At 44.4% G+C, this 17,813-nt stretch overlaps 1 protein-coding gene across 2 annotated transcripts in view; it reads right to left on the bottom strand.

The window, feature by feature from the left end:
- shtn1 (shootin 1) overlaps nucleotides 1-17,813 on the bottom strand; it is a 76,749-nt gene that overhangs the window by 44,935 nt on the left and 14,001 nt on the right. The window contains exons 2-3 of one of the 2 annotated variants that reach the window (XM_031873109.1): nucleotides 10,817-10,869; nucleotides 7,942-8,002 (exon numbers count right to left, since the gene is read on the bottom strand). In XM_031873109.1, coding sequence (XP_031728969.1) covers nucleotides 7,942-8,002; nucleotides 10,817-10,869 — 114 coding nt within the window. Of the gene's footprint in view, nucleotides 1-2,834; nucleotides 3,020-7,941; nucleotides 8,003-10,816; nucleotides 10,870-17,813 lie in introns of those variants that run through there. The other variant, XM_031873111.1, reaches the window with a different exon arrangement.

Raw genomic sequence — 17,813 nt, forward strand, 5'->3', positions numbered from 1 at the left:
TACCTAACTCTAGATTTGGATTTACCTATCACCCCCCTGGGTCTGCTGGGATGGCCCAACGGACCGGTTCCTGTCCCCTAGAGGTGTGTACCAAAAAACCCTTTTTCATTTTACAGTTTGGTTGTACATAATGGCGAGCTCGCAGCTCTTCCGATTCAAGCAGCGGTAGTTGTTGGGACCCTTTTCGCGTGGGTTTCAACTCCGGCTGTCGAATGGTTGGAAGGGCTGGATCTCGTACTTGCTGGGCGGTCAAATCTGCACTACTATTATTCACTGCGCAAGGTTGTGAAATTGGGGGCCAATTGTTCTGGGGTACCCAGGGTGTCCCCTGTTCTGTTGCAGGCTGGTTGACTGCAAGGGAGAGGTCAGAGTGTTGTGCGTCTTTGTTCTGAGCGTTTTTCAGCGAAAAAAAGGGAAGACTTCTGGTTTGGGACATGGTTTTGGGTGTCAGATTTTGGCGGTTGTAAGCATGCAGGCGGACTGGGTGGACTAGAGTCAGGAGCAGGCTCTGGGAGGGGCATTGGCATCGGTTGTCTATGTTCCTGGGTGACGGCAACTTGTCCGTCTGGATCTGGCCCACGGCTGGCAAGGTTTAGTGGCTTCGGGTCGTCCACCGGTGTCCGGAGTGTGGTAAAGCGCTTTACCGCCTCCGTCACACGTTGGTGTCTAAGACTCTTGATCTCTGGGTCTAAACTTGCTCTTACGGAGTGGGTTTGGGACTTAAGATTTAGTTTGAACCTAATTCTCTTTTTAGGGTGAAATGTCTTCTGATGCCATGACTCACGATTTTCTGGATCGAAGCGTTCTATGTCATTCGCAAGAGACTCAAGCTGACGGATACGCAGACCCTGCGCGCGGAGAGGGCCTGGATCATCAGAGTGGTCTGGATTAGCATCGTCGTTTAAGACGACATAGCAGTGAGGATGACTAACCTCTCGACGTGTGGGGGAGGGGCTCCGTTTCAGGTGCATGCATGGACTACACGGGACGTTTTGTTCACCTGTGGATGTGGGTTTGGAACCACTAATGCCACTCGGGGCCTGGGAGTAGCCCCACCTCGTCCTGTCAAAATGCAAAGTGGGGAGTGAGACACCTGGATCAAGCACGCGAGCAGACTGGGGTGCTCGGTCGCTGTCCCTGGTGGTGTGATGAAGAACTACACCACTAGACGCTGCTAAGCTCCTAGCAGTGGTCTTCAAGGTGGCTGTAGTGGCTTGGCCACTCAGTCGAGCCTCATCAAGCCTTTGGGCTTGTCTGACTATGTCAGGGAGGAGGCCTATCATGGGGTCGGGGATTGCGACAGCAATACTTACCTGATCCCCCTGAGGTTCTTCATGCCAGGTCTTAGTGCTTCTCTGAGCAGCCTGGAATTGTACACTCAGGGTGTTACTCTCTAAAACTTTAGAGGCTTTCGCTTTGGGAACCATGATGAGCTTAATAGCTCTTCTACAGCTGGTCCAGCTCTGTTCGAGCGACCCGGGCTTCTTGTGGCAGGGCAGTTGTGTCCTGCTGCACAACATGGTAGTGTTGGGAACGTAAAGGAGCGTGTTTGGTTATCAGCAAATATGAAACTAAATTATCAACATCAATGGAGTTATTAATATCAATAAGTTAATTAGTAATTACTAATAAGAACGGGGCACCACCCTGCGGACAGGGACCAATAACCAAACTATAAACTAAGTCTCATAATTAGTGGTCACTCACGATATTAACAGTCTGAGTACTATTACACGTTTGGAGTGTGAGTGAAGGGTTAAGTTCGAGCACAGGCCACTACATCCAGTTATTATTACACACATATGCACAAGTAATCACAGACGACTGCTCTTTAAAATATAACAGAGTTTATTAAATAAAATAAATGATCAAATCAAGTAATATCAAAATCAACAAACACTATCATATAATTATATGTCTAATACCTAAAGTCAAATGAATAAAGTGGGGTAAGGATATGTATATAGATATATGTACATGTGTGAGTGTGTGTGAGTGTGTGTGAGTGTGTGGAAACGAAGGGGGGGGGGGCCTACTCAAACAGTGATGGTACGTAACCTAAACAGGGGCGTGTGAGCCTACAAGCAAAGATGGCGGAGTCTATTGACCCGCAACAAGATAGCTGAGAGGTGGCTATGTGTAACCACGTGGGACGGCGCACAATGTGGGTTGGGACAATAGATTACGCGACCACGTGTCTGAGAGGTTCACCCAAATTCAGTGAATCTAACTATGTGTATGCGGGTTAGTAGGAAGAGAGGTTGACAGCGAGAGAGAGAGAGAGAGAGAGAGAGAGAGAGGAGCTCTGAGCGCGGTGCTCGGCGCTGCAGTGAGAATGTGAGGAACAGCTGATCACTCGTAAACTCTGCGGTCGGATTCTGAACCGACCGGTCACGCTTGTACGGTGATAGTTGCGGTTCTACATCTCACTCACAGAGCCGATTTAAAGAAGAGATAATAAAACCAAACAAAATAAAATAATCCCCAAAACAAAACAGATCTTTATCACTGCGGTGAGATGCGAGTATTGCTCTCTTATCACCCCGAAACTCGGTCGGCGAGACGAGGCTCCGCCGCCGTGGTTTTGGTCTTTGCAGTGATAAAATCACAACCTCCACATCTACTAGCAGCGATGGATCTAATGCAAACAGTTACAGCAGGAAATACACAATATAACGGGACTCCGTGGTCCGCGATGCTTGCGCAATAACACGTTATAACACGACAGTAACTTAACGTAACAAGATACAGGAATAACAACGACATAACGAATAGGCTAAATTAAGCTAATGGTAAGCTCAGCTAAGCTAGGCCCAGATACCAGTAACTCTTACTTGTAGAAGCTTCATTCGGTAGGGTACGTTTCCCGTGGTGGGGATCACTCGGTCCTCGAGTAGCCGCTGGCTCTCGGTGGCACGGCCTCGGGGCTGGCTGGCGCAGACTCGGCCTCCTCGCTGCAGAGAGGGGCTTTTTAACTTCGGCTGAGGGACGAGGTTTGGGTCGTCCTTCCCGGAAATCTTCGGCGAGGAAAGATTGTTACCTTCTGCCGGCTGTGTGTACACAAAAAGGGTGGGAGAACGGGGCATAGTAGTTATCCGTTCTCGCACTACAGGATCCAAAACTCAAAATAAAACACAGTCTGTTCGACCAGCGAATGTTACATTTGACATGATAGGATTTGATGAGGCCGTGGTTCCTCGTGGATCTTCTTGTCCCCTGGATGAGTCCGGAGTGAAGAGGCCTTGTGGACCTCCTGACACCAGCGTGTGTCCGGAGTGAAGAGAGCCTTGTGGATCTCCTTACACCAGCGGTGTCTGGACGGAAGAGGAAGAATTCTAGCTGTGCTCAGGCTTATAAACCAGGTGGCACAACCAGTGGGGGGCCCTTTCTTGGCCAATGAGGGACCAGCATCAGGTTTCTGCTGGAGCTGGGGGGTGTGGTCATCCGGCATGAGGTTTCTTGCAGACCCCAGGTCAGGCGTTTTGGTGAAAGGAAGGAACATGGCTGCTCCTTTGTTTGAAAAGCACGTGTGAAGGTCTCACCCAGCCAGGACAGCAGGGTCAAATCCCAACAGTAGCGAATGAGGGGACCAGAAACTGCATCTTGTAATGCAGGGTTGTCCGACTCATGTTGAGCTTCATGCTCCTAACCTGGGTTTCTGGTTGCACGTTTTACTTTTAGTAAGTGGCGACCCCCAGTGGTGTCACTTACTTAATGTGAGCAAGGGACTGTTACGGTTATTAACGGGTGCACAGTGAACTGCCTAGTCTGTGACTTACAAGTTTGACTGCTGTATGCTAATTGCTGTTTTGAGGTATACGTATACAGTGAAATGCTTAGTTCTGTGACTTACAATTTCTACTGCTCTACTGCTTTGCAATTGGAATGCTACTGAAGTGGGCTTAGCACTTCTGGCTGGTGACAGCTGTGTGTTGGATTTATGAGGACTCAAAGAAAACAAAATGAGTTTGTGTTACAATTAAACGATCAAATTTACCACAACAGCTGAGTGTTTGTTTAGGAAATTAAACGAGTAATTTAACTTACAAAATCAAAAGGAGGAACGGAAAAAAGGAAAAAATTAATTTTGAAAAAATTAATTTTAGAAAAATAAAATTTTGGAAATTTTAAATTATTCAAAAATGATCAAAGTCAATTCTGGACTAATGTACATAAACACTGTGATAAAGCTGGTATAACAGCCTCACACGGGGCACCATTATGTTGGGAATAACAGCCTCAAAAAGGGGCCACCAATATGTTGGGAATAACAGCCCGACATGGGTTATCAGCAATATGTTGGGAACGTAAAGGAGCGTGTTTGGGTTATCAGCATCTAAGAAACTAAATTCTTGACATCAATAGAATTATTAATGTCAGTAACAATTATTAATGATTATTAATAATAACGGGGCACCACCCTGTGAACAGGGACCAATAACCAAACGATAAACTAAGTCTCATAATTAGTGTTCACTCACAATGTCAACAGTCTGAGTACTATTACACATTCAGAGTGAAAGTGAAGGTTTAAGTTCGAGCACAGACCACATATACAGCTATTATCACAATACACATGCACAAAGTAATCACAGACAGCTGCTCTTCAAAATATAACAGAGTTTATTACGTTCTAATACTAATGATCTAGTCAACTAATATCTAAACTAACAACAACTATACATTCATGAGCACGCTATCTAAAATCAACAGACTATTGAAAAGAGGAGGGGGGAGTGTGTGTGTGTGTGTGCGTAAGGGGGAGGAGCGAGGGAATAGCTCAGCGACGTATGACGTAGTTGGGACGTGATGACGTCTCTCATGCGCGAGACTCAAAATGGCGGATAGCCAACAGGAGACCCGGCGTCTAGTGCCGGTAGCCGTTTAGCACGTAGCTACATTAGCTCAAAGCTATATGTGTTTGTGTGGATTAGTAAAAGAGAAGGGAAAGGAACAAAACAAAATGAAATAAAACAAAAGATTAAGATCCTCTGCGCCGCGCGGGAGTGCGGAAGATTGCTCTCTCAGCCAGGGGAGCAAGAACCGCGACTCTTTGTCTCAGCCGGCAGTTCTGACCTCCTGAACTGATGAGAAGCAACTTCGACCTCACGAGGCAGCTATCTCAACACAGATCACGGTAGCATGAAATACACTAGCTTCTCCACAACCCCAACGATCTCAGCGACCGTTAGTGTCAGCGATTATTAAGCATACACCACGTTATAAAAATGAACAGTACTTTAAGCACACAAACAAGATAAAATAAACACAAATGAACTCTCTCTAACTCTGCCCAGAATCTATTTCGCCTTACGGTACGATGCAATCGTGGTGATTGAGTTCTCTCTCTCTCTCTTTCTGAAGAAGTCTTGCTTCTTCACTACTGCAGGAATAAAAGGGTTCGCTTCGTGGATACGAACAAAGATAAAATAGACAGTTTGGTGAATTCGGCCAGCGAATATAAACTGTTAGACCTAGGATTTGGTTGAAAAGGGAAACAACGTTGGTGTGCTCCCTAGCTCGACAGAGGTTGAAGGGGAAAAAGCATTGAGGTGGGGGTTGCTGGTAGTTTTGTAGAACGGTGGCTGAACCACAGGGGTCCTGGGGTGTCTTGGCTCTCGGCCAATTAGATTGCAGCGCTGCTTTCAGGTAACTTCAGGAAGACAGTTTTTTTGGGGGGAGGAAACTCACACCCTAATGTGAATTTCTTCAGAGTTGGGGTTTGGTGCTCAAACTACAATCAGGATGAAACCTTTGCTTGCAAAAGGGAAGGCCTGACTCTTTGTTCCACAGCACATGTCGAAGCCATATAGTCAGATCCCAACATTAATGATATAAGCGAAGCCTCATTTTTATCTGCAACTGTGCAGAAACACTGAATGAACAGAGTGAATAGACAAAAAAAAAGTGAGCAGCATTCAAATGTTGATTTAGAATTGTAATGCCAAGGTTATGAAAGAAGCTTTAAACTAGTACAGCTGTAATACATTAATTAATGAATTACATAATTATGAAATAAGTAAGATGTGGCTTACTCATACCGGTGAAATACACTCTGGTTCGATTCCTTTCTAGTTTTGCTATCTGCCCATGCCGACTCCAGGGGAGTGAAGAGGAGTTCGGTTGTAAAGTGAACTGCAGACTTGAGCCGCGGTCTGCCCACACGGATGACATGCTGGACTCAGTCTGCAGAGCCCTGGAGCACTTTGGTTTATTCATATTGAGCAAAATAAGTGTCCAAATTACACCAATTTTGACAGAGCACTCCCTTCGGTCCCCAGCAATGGACCTGCCAAGTGTGGAGAAAATCTGATGTTCTCAAGATATTGATGGATTCAGTGGCGGGCCGTGGATTTTATACCTGGGCCTTCTGTGCTGTCCTACTACAGTTGAATTACCTCCTAATAACCTCATTATGACAAATCAATCCAGCAAACCTGCAGCGGATCCACGCATTCCACCACACAAGAGCACGAGCCATTCAAATATTATTCATAAAAACGACACAGTGCAGATGGAAAAAACAAACGCAGTTTCTCACTTACCGAATGCTGTTCACTTAAAGACAAACTCCATCTTTGTTAAAGAGTTTAATCCCAGTACACCGTTTCAGTTCCAGTAAGAAGTCCTTCTCGATTCATGGACGCCAGTGGTGACAGTTGAGCCTCCCCAGTTGTATTTCGCCGGTCTGCTGCGGCCGGTTCGCAGCGGGGCCGGGATCCCATCCCCGCCAGTCGGCGCAGACCGCACGCCGGGCCGCGGTTGTGGAGCTGTTTCCCTGCGAACGTGTTCGTTGAGTTGTAGATCCACCTGAGTCTCTCCAACAGTTTTCAAATGCACCGTAGCTTGTGTCCTGCCATGCTATGGCGTCCTCTGGTTAGCGTAGCGTAGCTCCAAACACCAAGAGCTCAGTTAAAATGAAACACATTCCCAGCCATAAAATGTGCAACGCTTGTCCGACGCTGTCAGCAAGAAGTACCGTTCATACAAATCCTTTTCCTGGCTGAGTCAGGCTGCCAGCTGTGGCGTTGACTGATCATTTCCTACAATGTCCAGCTTTTCCTGAAATGTCCTTTCTTGAGAAAGGCGTTGTCAGTAACTCCGCCACTAAATCCGTTTCTCCTCCTTATTCAGCCATTGAGTGTTAAAAAAACAAAGCTAGGTAAAAAATAAATAAACTACACCAAGCAAAACCCTAAAAATTTTTATAATTTCTTCCATATCTTTGAATTTTAACTCTTACTCCTCCAACTATAGCTCTGCTGGCAAGTTAAGTTTCAGTTCACAATAGTCACGTGCTCGCCCACTGACCAATCACAGCGCACGCTGCACCTCACTGCAGCGCTGCACCTGAAAACTGAGCTGCACGTTAATGCTGACGTACTTGTAAGCCAGCTAGAAGGCTCTGGCATGTCAAAGAATACACCCAACATGTCAAACTAAAGATCTAATTGGTTGAAGACTATGACAATCAACAATATCGTCCCCATTCACTTAAACTGCAAAGGGATTCACTTGTGAGTCTGCAGGCCTCGGGCCTCTCTTCTTACCTAGAGACACAGAGGTGAAATCTAATTGGATAAAAGCTCTACTTAAAACAAGCTGCACTGGAAGCAGAGCAACTGAGGAAGACTAGCTGTGCAATGAGAAAATAAGATAATGGGGAAAATATTTTTATAAATTATAATACATGTAGTGTATTTAAGAAAAATGATAAAATTATAAAATAGCCATAACTTTGTGATTGTGTTTAGGCCAGCAGAGAAGGCCTTGAAGGCCCTGACGGCCCACCACTGGATGGATTGACAGACAGACGGACATTCCTTGCTCCATAGTTAGATACATCAGTGAGTTAGAGCTTGTTTATAGAATGAAACAAATTCTGCCTTAATCCCACCTTCCATACACGTATTGACCTAAGAGAGAGAGAGAGAAACTCACCTTGCTGGAACTCGTTGAGCTTCTTGATGGCCTCATCTCTCTCCTCCTCCAGCTTCTTGCACTTATGTAAAACAGACACACAGAGTCAACGCAGGACCACTGCTGTTTTAATCAACCGTCAGCCATCTCAGTACAAATGAGTGAAAATCAAACCAGACATTTGATGACAGTTTGAGTTTATAAAAAGTTTGAGTCACTGCTCAAAAGGTATTGAGCTTTAATACCGAGCCCAAACTAGGGTTACCTATGGTGGTGTAATGGATCACGGATCGATTCGTGATCGGTTCGGATCACCCCTCACGATTCAGCACACTTGTGAACCGCAGATTAATTGAATCTTTTTTTCAAACAGTTTAATCATCATAGTGTGTAATAAAGTGTTACTGCTGCTGTTCCCTTTCAAGTAACAAGTTCCCGAATATCAATGCAACGTGAACAGATGTAAAGCAGTAGTGTGTTCACCTGAACGGAGCAGGTTAGAAGCATTTAACGGTGAAAGTCATGGTGAGCGGAGGAGCTTGAGAAGCTCCCGGCATCATTTAAGTCGCAGGTTTGGGAGCATTTTGTCTTCCCTGTAACTTATAATGATGGGATGAGGGCGGTGGACAAAACCGTTACTGTATGTAGGCGTTGTTTAAATAAAAAGACCGACGACAACATCGGGCATGGTCACACATATGAAGCTCCACCATCCCAGTCTGTCAGCGAGGGGAGCCAAAGCACAACAACAACAAGGTATCATCGCAGCATTAAAGAAATCGTTTGTGGCAGAATCAGACCGGGCTAAAGCTGTTACAACATCTATTGGGGTCTTTAATGCTGCAGACATGAGGCCATTCTCAGTTGTGGAAAACAAAGGATTTCAAAATCTGTTTAAAGTGCTCTGCTTGCTCTTTTTTTTCACTCTTTAGATGCTGTAGACACTGGCAGTTTTTTTCTTTCAATATTGATCAAAGGAAGAGGGTAGCATCATACCTCATGTTGCACTTAAACTTAACAGAACTTAGTATTTCTGAATGTTTTATTTTTATTTGTTATTTATTTAATTTTGTTTCAAATTGGACATCTTAAATATTTTTGTTTTTATGTAAGACCATAGCCCAAAGTTCTTTGCTTTAAGTGTTCTTGAAGTTCTTTAATTAATAAATGGAAAGCAAAGTTACTTGTCTCCCCCCGTTTTCTTCGCTGATCTGAAAAATGATCCGAACGGTGACTCAAGAACCGTGATCTGAACCGAGCCGTGAGGTTTGTGATCCGGTGCACCACTAGTTACCTAATATGGGTTTCTGAGGGCTGATACTAATTAGGGCTGAACAATTTAGAGAAAATATATTTATTTTCTTATTCTCATTTTTATTGAAAAACATTATGGTGTGATGTTTCGGGGATCTGCACAAATCCAATCCAAATGTATTTATAAAGAATTCAATAGTTAGCCTAAGTCCTGTACAATCAAACTGTAGCAAAAACCATGAAAACAACACAGTTAGAACACAAAAGACATGTTTGAAAGACAATAATATAGAGAAGCATCTCTCTTAATTAGTTAAAAACCAGAGAATACGAATGTGCTTTAAGAAGCGATTTTAAAAAAGGCATAGGGGACTAACATGCAGAGACAACTCATTCTACAGTCTGGAGGCAACCACTGAAAAGGTCCGATCTCCCCTGTGCTTCAAACCTGATCTAGGGACAACAAGGAGCAAGTGGTCAGTTGACCTGAGGGACTTTGATGGGATATATGGTTGTAAAAGGTCTGAGAGATACCGAACAAAGATGTTTTCTTAAAGGCTTTTACCAGGGGGATAGACCAATAAAAATCAAAAGAAATAAAAGAAATGCAAAATATTTGGCTGCCAATATTATACGTCTAGGGCTTCATCGTGAAAGGTAATGAAGGAGGGAGTGGTCTGTGCTGCCTTTGTCAAGGTTGAAAGGAGAAATAAAGTTTGCCATCTCAGTTCGGACTCAGGCAGCAACCTCCTGGTCTGATAAGTGAAGCTGATGTGCAAGTGCCTTAAACTTGAGTAGTTGAGTTTAGTCTCTATATCGTATACGGCATCTCTATCACGGCTTCACTCCTTCTCGGTCCAAATATAGTCACCTCATGTTCACTGGTTGCAAAGAAACAAGATGGTGACGGACAAAATCCAAGTGGCCCAAATGATGAACTCAAGGCTTCAAAACAGCAGTCCACAAACCAATCACGTCGAATGCGTCCTCTTCTTATATACAGTCTATGTTTGGACTACACAGCCTTGTGTTGTAGACGCAAATCAAGCCGTTCCCCACAGCGTGATTGCTTGATGCCTTTACTTCGACCTTGTTCTCAAAAAAGTATGTCTCTCTTTAAAGTGTTATATTCTCGTTCTGTGTGAAAGTGTTGATGACAAAAACACCGGTTCAAAAAAATATATTGACGCGCAAATGAATCACATGAAACAAACATTGTTCATCGAGTGTGCTCTGGCTGGGACTCTGTTTGGTTTAGGCACAGAGGCAGCTTGGTTAGAGAAGCAAACAGCAGACACCCTCCACGCTGCACTGTTGTAACAATGTGGCACTACTTCCACCTTTGATGCTAGAGGTGCATGTCTGGGAGAGGTAAACATGGTTAAACAGGTTGCTTTTGGACAAACAATAAGTGCCGTCATTTGTCTTGTGGACGGAGTCTTTTACGTATATAAGTCTCATGTGTGCCGAAAAAGCTCCTACTACTGTTACACTACAAGTGCTTTCAGGTAATGCGTCTACTACTACTGCTAGGCCAACTACTACTTGTACTGTAACTGTGTACTGATCCTACAGTACTGCTGCTTCTAACTCAACTATATGGATCAAGACTACATATTGTCTTTCTGATGATAACACTTACCTCCATGGCTGCTGTCTCATGCTTCCTCTGCAGGCCCTCATACTCCCGTAGGGCTGTGGGGGGTAAAGGATACCAGTAAGCCATATTCAGTAAATCACAATAAAGCAAATGTCAGTGAGGAACAGAGAACTCACTTCACCCTGTTTAATAATAACAAGTGGAAGCTTCTCCAGCATGTGATACCTCCTCATTCAGTGACTGTGCTGCTTGTGTCCTGAGTCACCTGACTATTACAGCAGGGCAGTGACGCTCTGGTTGTTTTAATATTTGCCTTTGGTTTGGTGTAACTACAGCAGCAAAGGGACCTGCCTTCATGGATGTGTAGATAATCTGGATGGTAGCTGCCAGGATTATTAAAGAAAACAGGGCTTTTATTTAAAACATGTAGATGTGTTAAATACTTTATAAATGAGAACAAATAGATGGAGTTAAAAGGCTGCTGATGTTTTCCTCTCATGAGTAAAACAAAGCAAATGCATAATATTGTGTTCAGCAAAAAATATCCACTTGATGCATCAGGTCAGTGTTTAGAGAAAGGACACCTGCCTTGTAAACTCCTATGGGCCTGATTTGAACACAATAGGCAAAGGTTTTGCTAAAGCTGAATCTGCAATTGGGCGACTGCTACCATCAGAACTCCATCTGATCATCCACAAAATGACTCAAATATCAAAAGATGATCAATACTAAAGCAGCACCGAAAGTAACAACCCAACTCATCACTTGAAACTGAAAAATGTCCTGTTCATCTTCAAAAGAAGTTGGTTTTCAAAATTGCGAGAATTCAGTCTCGCTCTTCTTGGGCTGAAGACTAGTCCTGCGATGCTAAATAGCCTTTCACAGGCCGCTGAGGCAGGTAGAGGTGTAAAGAACTCTTAAGAGGTTCTGTGAATATGTCCTACAAACCTTTTAATTAGAAGTTACTTAAGTTAATCACTTCCTGCTAGCCTTTATTTTGTAAGTCCCGTTTTACGTTTTGGGTCCTTTATTTTGAAATATTTTTTGGCGAAACCGGAAGCCGGTCCAAATCTCGTCAGAGTATGTTAGCTTGACTTCGCCACAAGAAAAGTATGAAATTCAAGTACAGACTAAAAGGAAAAGTATTATAAAATATATTACTCCGCAATAAGAGTTTAATAATTAACGGTTAAGCACCTAGCTGGAACGGGAACAAGGTATTGTGTGTTCATTGTGTTTGATGTGTTGGTGTTTCAACTGGATGCTAATGTTAGCTTAACAGATATAGCTAAATGACTAGGCTGTGGTTTTGAGCTGGCATTGGCATCTGGTTGAAACATTAATATATGCTCCCATGTATATTAAATGTTATTTTCTGAATGTTTAAACTCGTAAGAGCTCATTTATGTTTTATCTGTTCCGTAGCTCTTACGGTGTTTTCTGGAGAAAGGAGAAAAGTAAATTTGTGTTCATCAAAGTAAAAGTCAACGGTTGAACATGAATAAAGGCCTCTGAAACATCAATATGCTTCACCATTGTCCGGCTGGGGTCCGCTACAGTAAGAGCTTGGCCCTCACCGAACTGATGACTTGCTGCCTCTATGACGGGCCGTGACAGAGTATCTTCACGGCTACCTGCTGCTGCTGCTACGTCTCCACATGCTGTCCACATGGATTCATCCAGCGTCACCTGTGCCCATGTGCCAGCACGTGATCCACTTCGGCAACTGTGGTAGTGGTCTCATGGGTTCGGTGCATTGGTCAAGTACCGGCACAATTACCCCCCCCCCCCCCTTTATTACCCACAGTCTACAGTACTGCAAATAAGGAAATAAGGTGAGCCTTGAGACTGAACCAGTGAACATTTCATACTAACCTGCTCATCTACAGTAAAGGAAAGACATTGTTGTTTACATATGGACTCTTATTAATTACAAACATTTTACTACTTTGGATGCTATATTCCAATTACTTTGAGAATTGTGTTAACACAGTACTTACCTGAATATTTACAGTAATTTGAGTATATGCACACGAACGCAACTGTGTTACTTTCTACTGTTGATCTGATATTATATGTTCATGCTGTTTATTGCAAGGGTTTTATAATATCTGTTTAAAGGTTTTTCTATTGACTAAATTATTTAAGAAATTTAGTTTACGATGTCAGAGTCGGGTAGCGTTAAGGAGACTGAGGAACTTCAAGATTTGCAGAGTGAGCTCCTCTCACTGACTGATGTATCTGAGAGACCCAGTCTGAAAGATAATCTTCACAAAAATGATGACCAACCTGAAGGTCCTCGACGCTCTGAACGTACACGGAACCCTACAGAGAAAATGCTTGTGTTGCAAGGTGAAGAAGCCAAGAGAAGGGAAAAAAGGCTGCTCCTAATGTATGAGAAATGGAAGCTCAATGTACGTAAGGCAAGAGATCAGCTGAAGACGTACATGCCAGAGAGCGAGCTCTGGCCTCTCATTGAAGAGCTGAAGAAAAGTAAAGATAAAGTAACGAACATGTATTTCGAGAATCGAGATCTCGCCACACCTTCCACTGACGTGAGAAGACGAGTAAATACGTGTGAATCAATTACCACGGAAATTGTCAGTATCGCCTATAATAGAGCAATTGATGAAGAAAGTGAGTTTAATGAGGACCAGGAAAGACACCGCCTTCATGAACTGCTCCACCGTGACTGTTCAAAGTCTGTCTACGGATCTGCTGCTTCTTCTATAAGTCACAGCAAATCTGAACACCATTCTATAACTTCGTCCATGGCAGCTAAGCGTGTGGATGCAGCTGCTGAACTTGCAGTGAAGGAAGTAAATTATAAGATGATGGTAGCAGAAGAAAGGCAAAAGGAAGTGATCCGAGAGTTAGACGAACAGCAACGGAAGGCTCTAGAAGCACAAAAGCGTGAGTTGGAGCGATTGCAGGCAGAGAAGGAAGTGCGGGCGGCTCAAGCCAAACTTAAGGTGTACGATAAGGAAATGGAACGTGAAGCCGCTGACTGCATTAACAACGAAAGGAACAAGGACTCAAGGAATGAGCCTGTAACCACAGTCCCTCTTTCACATGCTCCAACACCCTCTCCTGCAGACATTTCCTCTCTTGCTCAGGTCTTTCAAGACAGCATAGCCTTAAATAGGCTCCCTCTTCCAGAGCCATCCATCTTCAGTGGTGATGCAATGCAATTCATTGAATGGAAAGCAGCATTTACCTCACTCATCGACCAAAGGGCGATCACTCCAGCTGAAAAACTCTACTATCTGAAGAAATACGTTGGTGGTCCAGCACGTCAGGTGCTAGATGGGACTTTCTTCCGAAACGATGATGAGGCCTATCAGGATGCCTGGAACAAGCTAAATCGTCGCTTTGGCCAGCCATTCACCATTCAGAGAGCATTCAGAGAGAAGCTCACTAATTGACCAAGGATTCAAGCTAAGGATGCTCAAGGACTCAGAAGCTTCTCAGATTTTCTGAGTGCCTGTCAAGATGCCTTGCCTCATTTCAAGGGTCTCGACATATTAAATGACTGTGAGGAAAACCAGAAGCTCACCCGTAAACTACCAGACTGGGCAGCTTCAAGCTGGAACCGACAAGTCACACATAGACTAAACGAGAAACAAGAATTTCCAAGTTTCAAGGACTTTGCAATCTTTGTGTTAACTGAAGCTGAGATTGCCTGCAATCCAATTACATCTTTCCATGCTCTTCATACATCAGACTCTCACACTGAAAAGAGAAATCTCCTAGACACAAAGAGAGACAGGGCCAGTTCTTACCACTCACACAGCTACAGACAATGCAAACCAAAGGATGGATCAGAGACAGGTTAAAATGCCCTGTATTCTCTGTCAAGATAATAGACACCAGCTACATGCATGTCCTAAGTTCATGGAAATGTTGTTGGAAGAGCGACGGAACTACGTAAGGGACAAGAAACTTTGCTACGGATGCTTAAAATCTGGCCACAGTGCAAAAGATTGTCGTCACCGTCACTTCTGCGACAACTACAAAGGAAAGCATCCTACAATCCTCCATGACTACAGCTATGGAAATGAAAGGTCTTCATCAGAAACAGGGACAAATCAAGGTGTCGCTGCAACGTCCCTCAGTGTAGCAGGTGAGGGCTTATCCTACACATCAATGGTAATGCCTGTGTGGGTGTCATCTAACCACAACCCTACAGTTGAGAAGCTTGTCTACGCTCTACTCGACACTCAAAGCGATACCACATTCATCGACCAAGAAGTGAGTGACAGTTTAGTTGCTAACAAGTATCCAGTGAAGTTGAAGTTGACCACGATGACTGGAAAGAACACGGTTCTCCCAATTGAGTGTGTTTCTGGCCTTTGTGTAAGAGGATACAGTTCATCCATTCATGTTGAACTTCCAGGTGCCTACACAAAGGACTGCATACCTATAAACCGCGCTCACATTCCCACTTGTGAGAAGGCTAAACAATGGAACCACCTCAGAGGAATAGCTGACAAAATCCAACCACTAAAGGACTATGAAGTAGGACTTCTGATAGGCTACAACTGTTCCAGAGCAATGGCACCAAGACAAGTCATTCTAGGAGGAGATGAGGAACCCTATGCTGTACGGACGGATCTAGGGTGGTCTATTGTGGGGCGCTCCTCACAAAGCCATGATTCACTGACCACAAGTGGCTTGTGTCACAGAATCACAGTTAAAGAGCTACCTCTGGTAACACCTGCAGATGCAATTCGAATTCTAGAATCCGACTGGCAGTGAAGACTGTAAAATAGTGTCACAAGACGACATCACCTTTCTCAACAAGCTAGATGAGAGCATACAGAAAAATACGCATAGCCACTACGAAATGCCTCTGCCTTTTAAAAGCAGACCCAGCTTACCTGACAACAAGGATTCAGCCATGATACGCCTCAACCACCTGAAAAGGAAATTGCAACGGAACGAAAGGTATAAGGAGCAGTATGTCAAATTCATGGGAGAGGTCATCGAAAGAGGAGACGCAGAGCAGATCGTAGATGGTGGGAGTGAAGGTGAGAGATGGTACATTCCACATCACGGCGTTTATCATGCAAGAAAGCCAGGTAAACTTCGCGTAGTGTTCGATTGCTCTGCCAGGTACAAAGGAACCAGCTTGAACGACCACCTCCTCTCTGGGCCTGACATGTTGAACAACTTGAGTGGAGTTCTCATCCGCTTTCGACAGCACCCTGTCGCACTTATGTGTGACATTGAAAAAATGTTCCATCAATTTCATGTGAATGAGGCTGATCGCAACTATCTGCGCTTTCTCTGGTGGAAGCAAGGAGTCTTGAACTCACCACCCAGCGAATTCAGGATGAAGGTGCATCTGTTTGGTGCAGCCTCCTCCCCTGGATGCGCAAACTACGGATTGAAGCATCTAGCTAAGGAAAATGCAGACCTCTATCCTCAAGGCTCACGGTTTATCATGAGGGATTTCTATGTTGACGATGGGCTCGCAAGTGTTGAAAGCACTGAAGATGCTATTCAGCTTGCCAGAGAAGCTCGTGAACTCTGTGCCATGGGTGGTCTGCGACTACACAAGTTTGTGTCGAACGACAGAAATGTCCTGGAGAGTATACCACCTTCTGAACGAGCAACCAATGTGAAGAATATGGATCTTGCCTTCGATGACCTGCCACTTGAGAGAGCCCTCGGGATTCAATGGGATGTGAAATCCGACCACTTCTGACTTAACGTCAGCCTCAAGGACCAGCCTGCAACACACCACGGCATTCTCTCGACAGTGGCCTCCCTGTATGATCCTCTTGGATTTGTGGCGCCAGTTCTGCTCAAGGCAAAGATCATTCTTCAGGAGATGTGTAGGAGAGGCACAGGCTGGGACGATCTTCTCCCAGATAAGCTTCGTCCAAAATGGGAACAGTGGAGAAGAGATCTAGCTCAACTAGATAATGTTACCATATCCCGCACTTACTCACCTGCTGGATTTGGAAAGGTCATGAAGATAGAGTTGCATCATTTCTCAGATGCTAGCTTGAAAGGTTATGGTCAGTGCTCATACTTGAGACTTCAAAACGAAGATGGAGATGTTCACTGTGCCTTGGTTGTAGGAAAATCCCGTGTCTCACCATCAAAAGTCACAACTGTTCCAAGATTGGAATTGACGGCTGCAGTTGTTTCCGGAAAGATAAGCGACATGGTCAAGGAAGAATTTGGATCTACTGATACTGAGGAATTCTTCTGGACAGACTCAAAGATGGTTTTAGGATACATCAAAAATGAAGCACGACGATTCCACACCTTTGTGGCTAATCGCATTCAGAAGATTCACCTTAGCTCATCCCCGCAGCAATGGAGATATGTTCCAACCAAGGAGAATCCTGCTGACCACGCTTCCAGGTGCTTGACTCCCAGCGAGCTTCTGTCATCCACGTGGCTCACTGGACCCAAGTTCTTATGGAACAAGGAAATAAAGCTGCCAGCAGATGAAATCCCAGAGTTAACGATCGGAGATCCAGAGGTCAGAAGTGCTCTAGCACTAAGCACAAGAACCACAGACCAAGTAAGCCTTGTCGATCGCTTGTCTAAGCTCTCATCTTGGTCACTGGCTACTCGAGCTGTTGCACGCATACTAAGACGCATTTGCCAAAACAGATCAAACTGTCTCACCAATGTAGCAGAACGAGAAGATGCAGAACATTGCATAATCGAGGAACTGCAGAAAGATGTGTATCAAGAGGAGTTGAAACTGCTGAGCAAAGGGATTCCCCTACCATCTCACAATCCATTATACTCACTTGATACCTTTCTCGACAAAGATGGCATCCTCAGGGTGGGAGGAAGGCTTTGCAACTCTTCTCTTCCCAACTCCATCAAGCACCCTGCAATCATTCCCAAAGATCACAACATTACGAAGATGGTTATTGCTCATCACCACGAACGGATGAAACATCAAGGCAAGGGTCTCACAATTAATGATATCAGGTCCCACGGCTACTGGATTCCCAGCATCAACCGAGCAGTAGCTTCCTACATTTGTCAATGCGTCACCTGTAGACGG

The sequence above is a fragment of the Anarrhichthys ocellatus genome, unplaced genomic scaffold (genome assembly GCF_004355925.1).
Source record: "Anarrhichthys ocellatus isolate YVR2014 unplaced genomic scaffold, GSC_Weel_1.0 scaffold68, whole genome shotgun sequence".
In the NCBI taxonomy this organism is placed as follows: Eukaryota; Metazoa; Chordata; class Actinopteri; order Perciformes; family Anarhichadidae; genus Anarrhichthys; species Anarrhichthys ocellatus.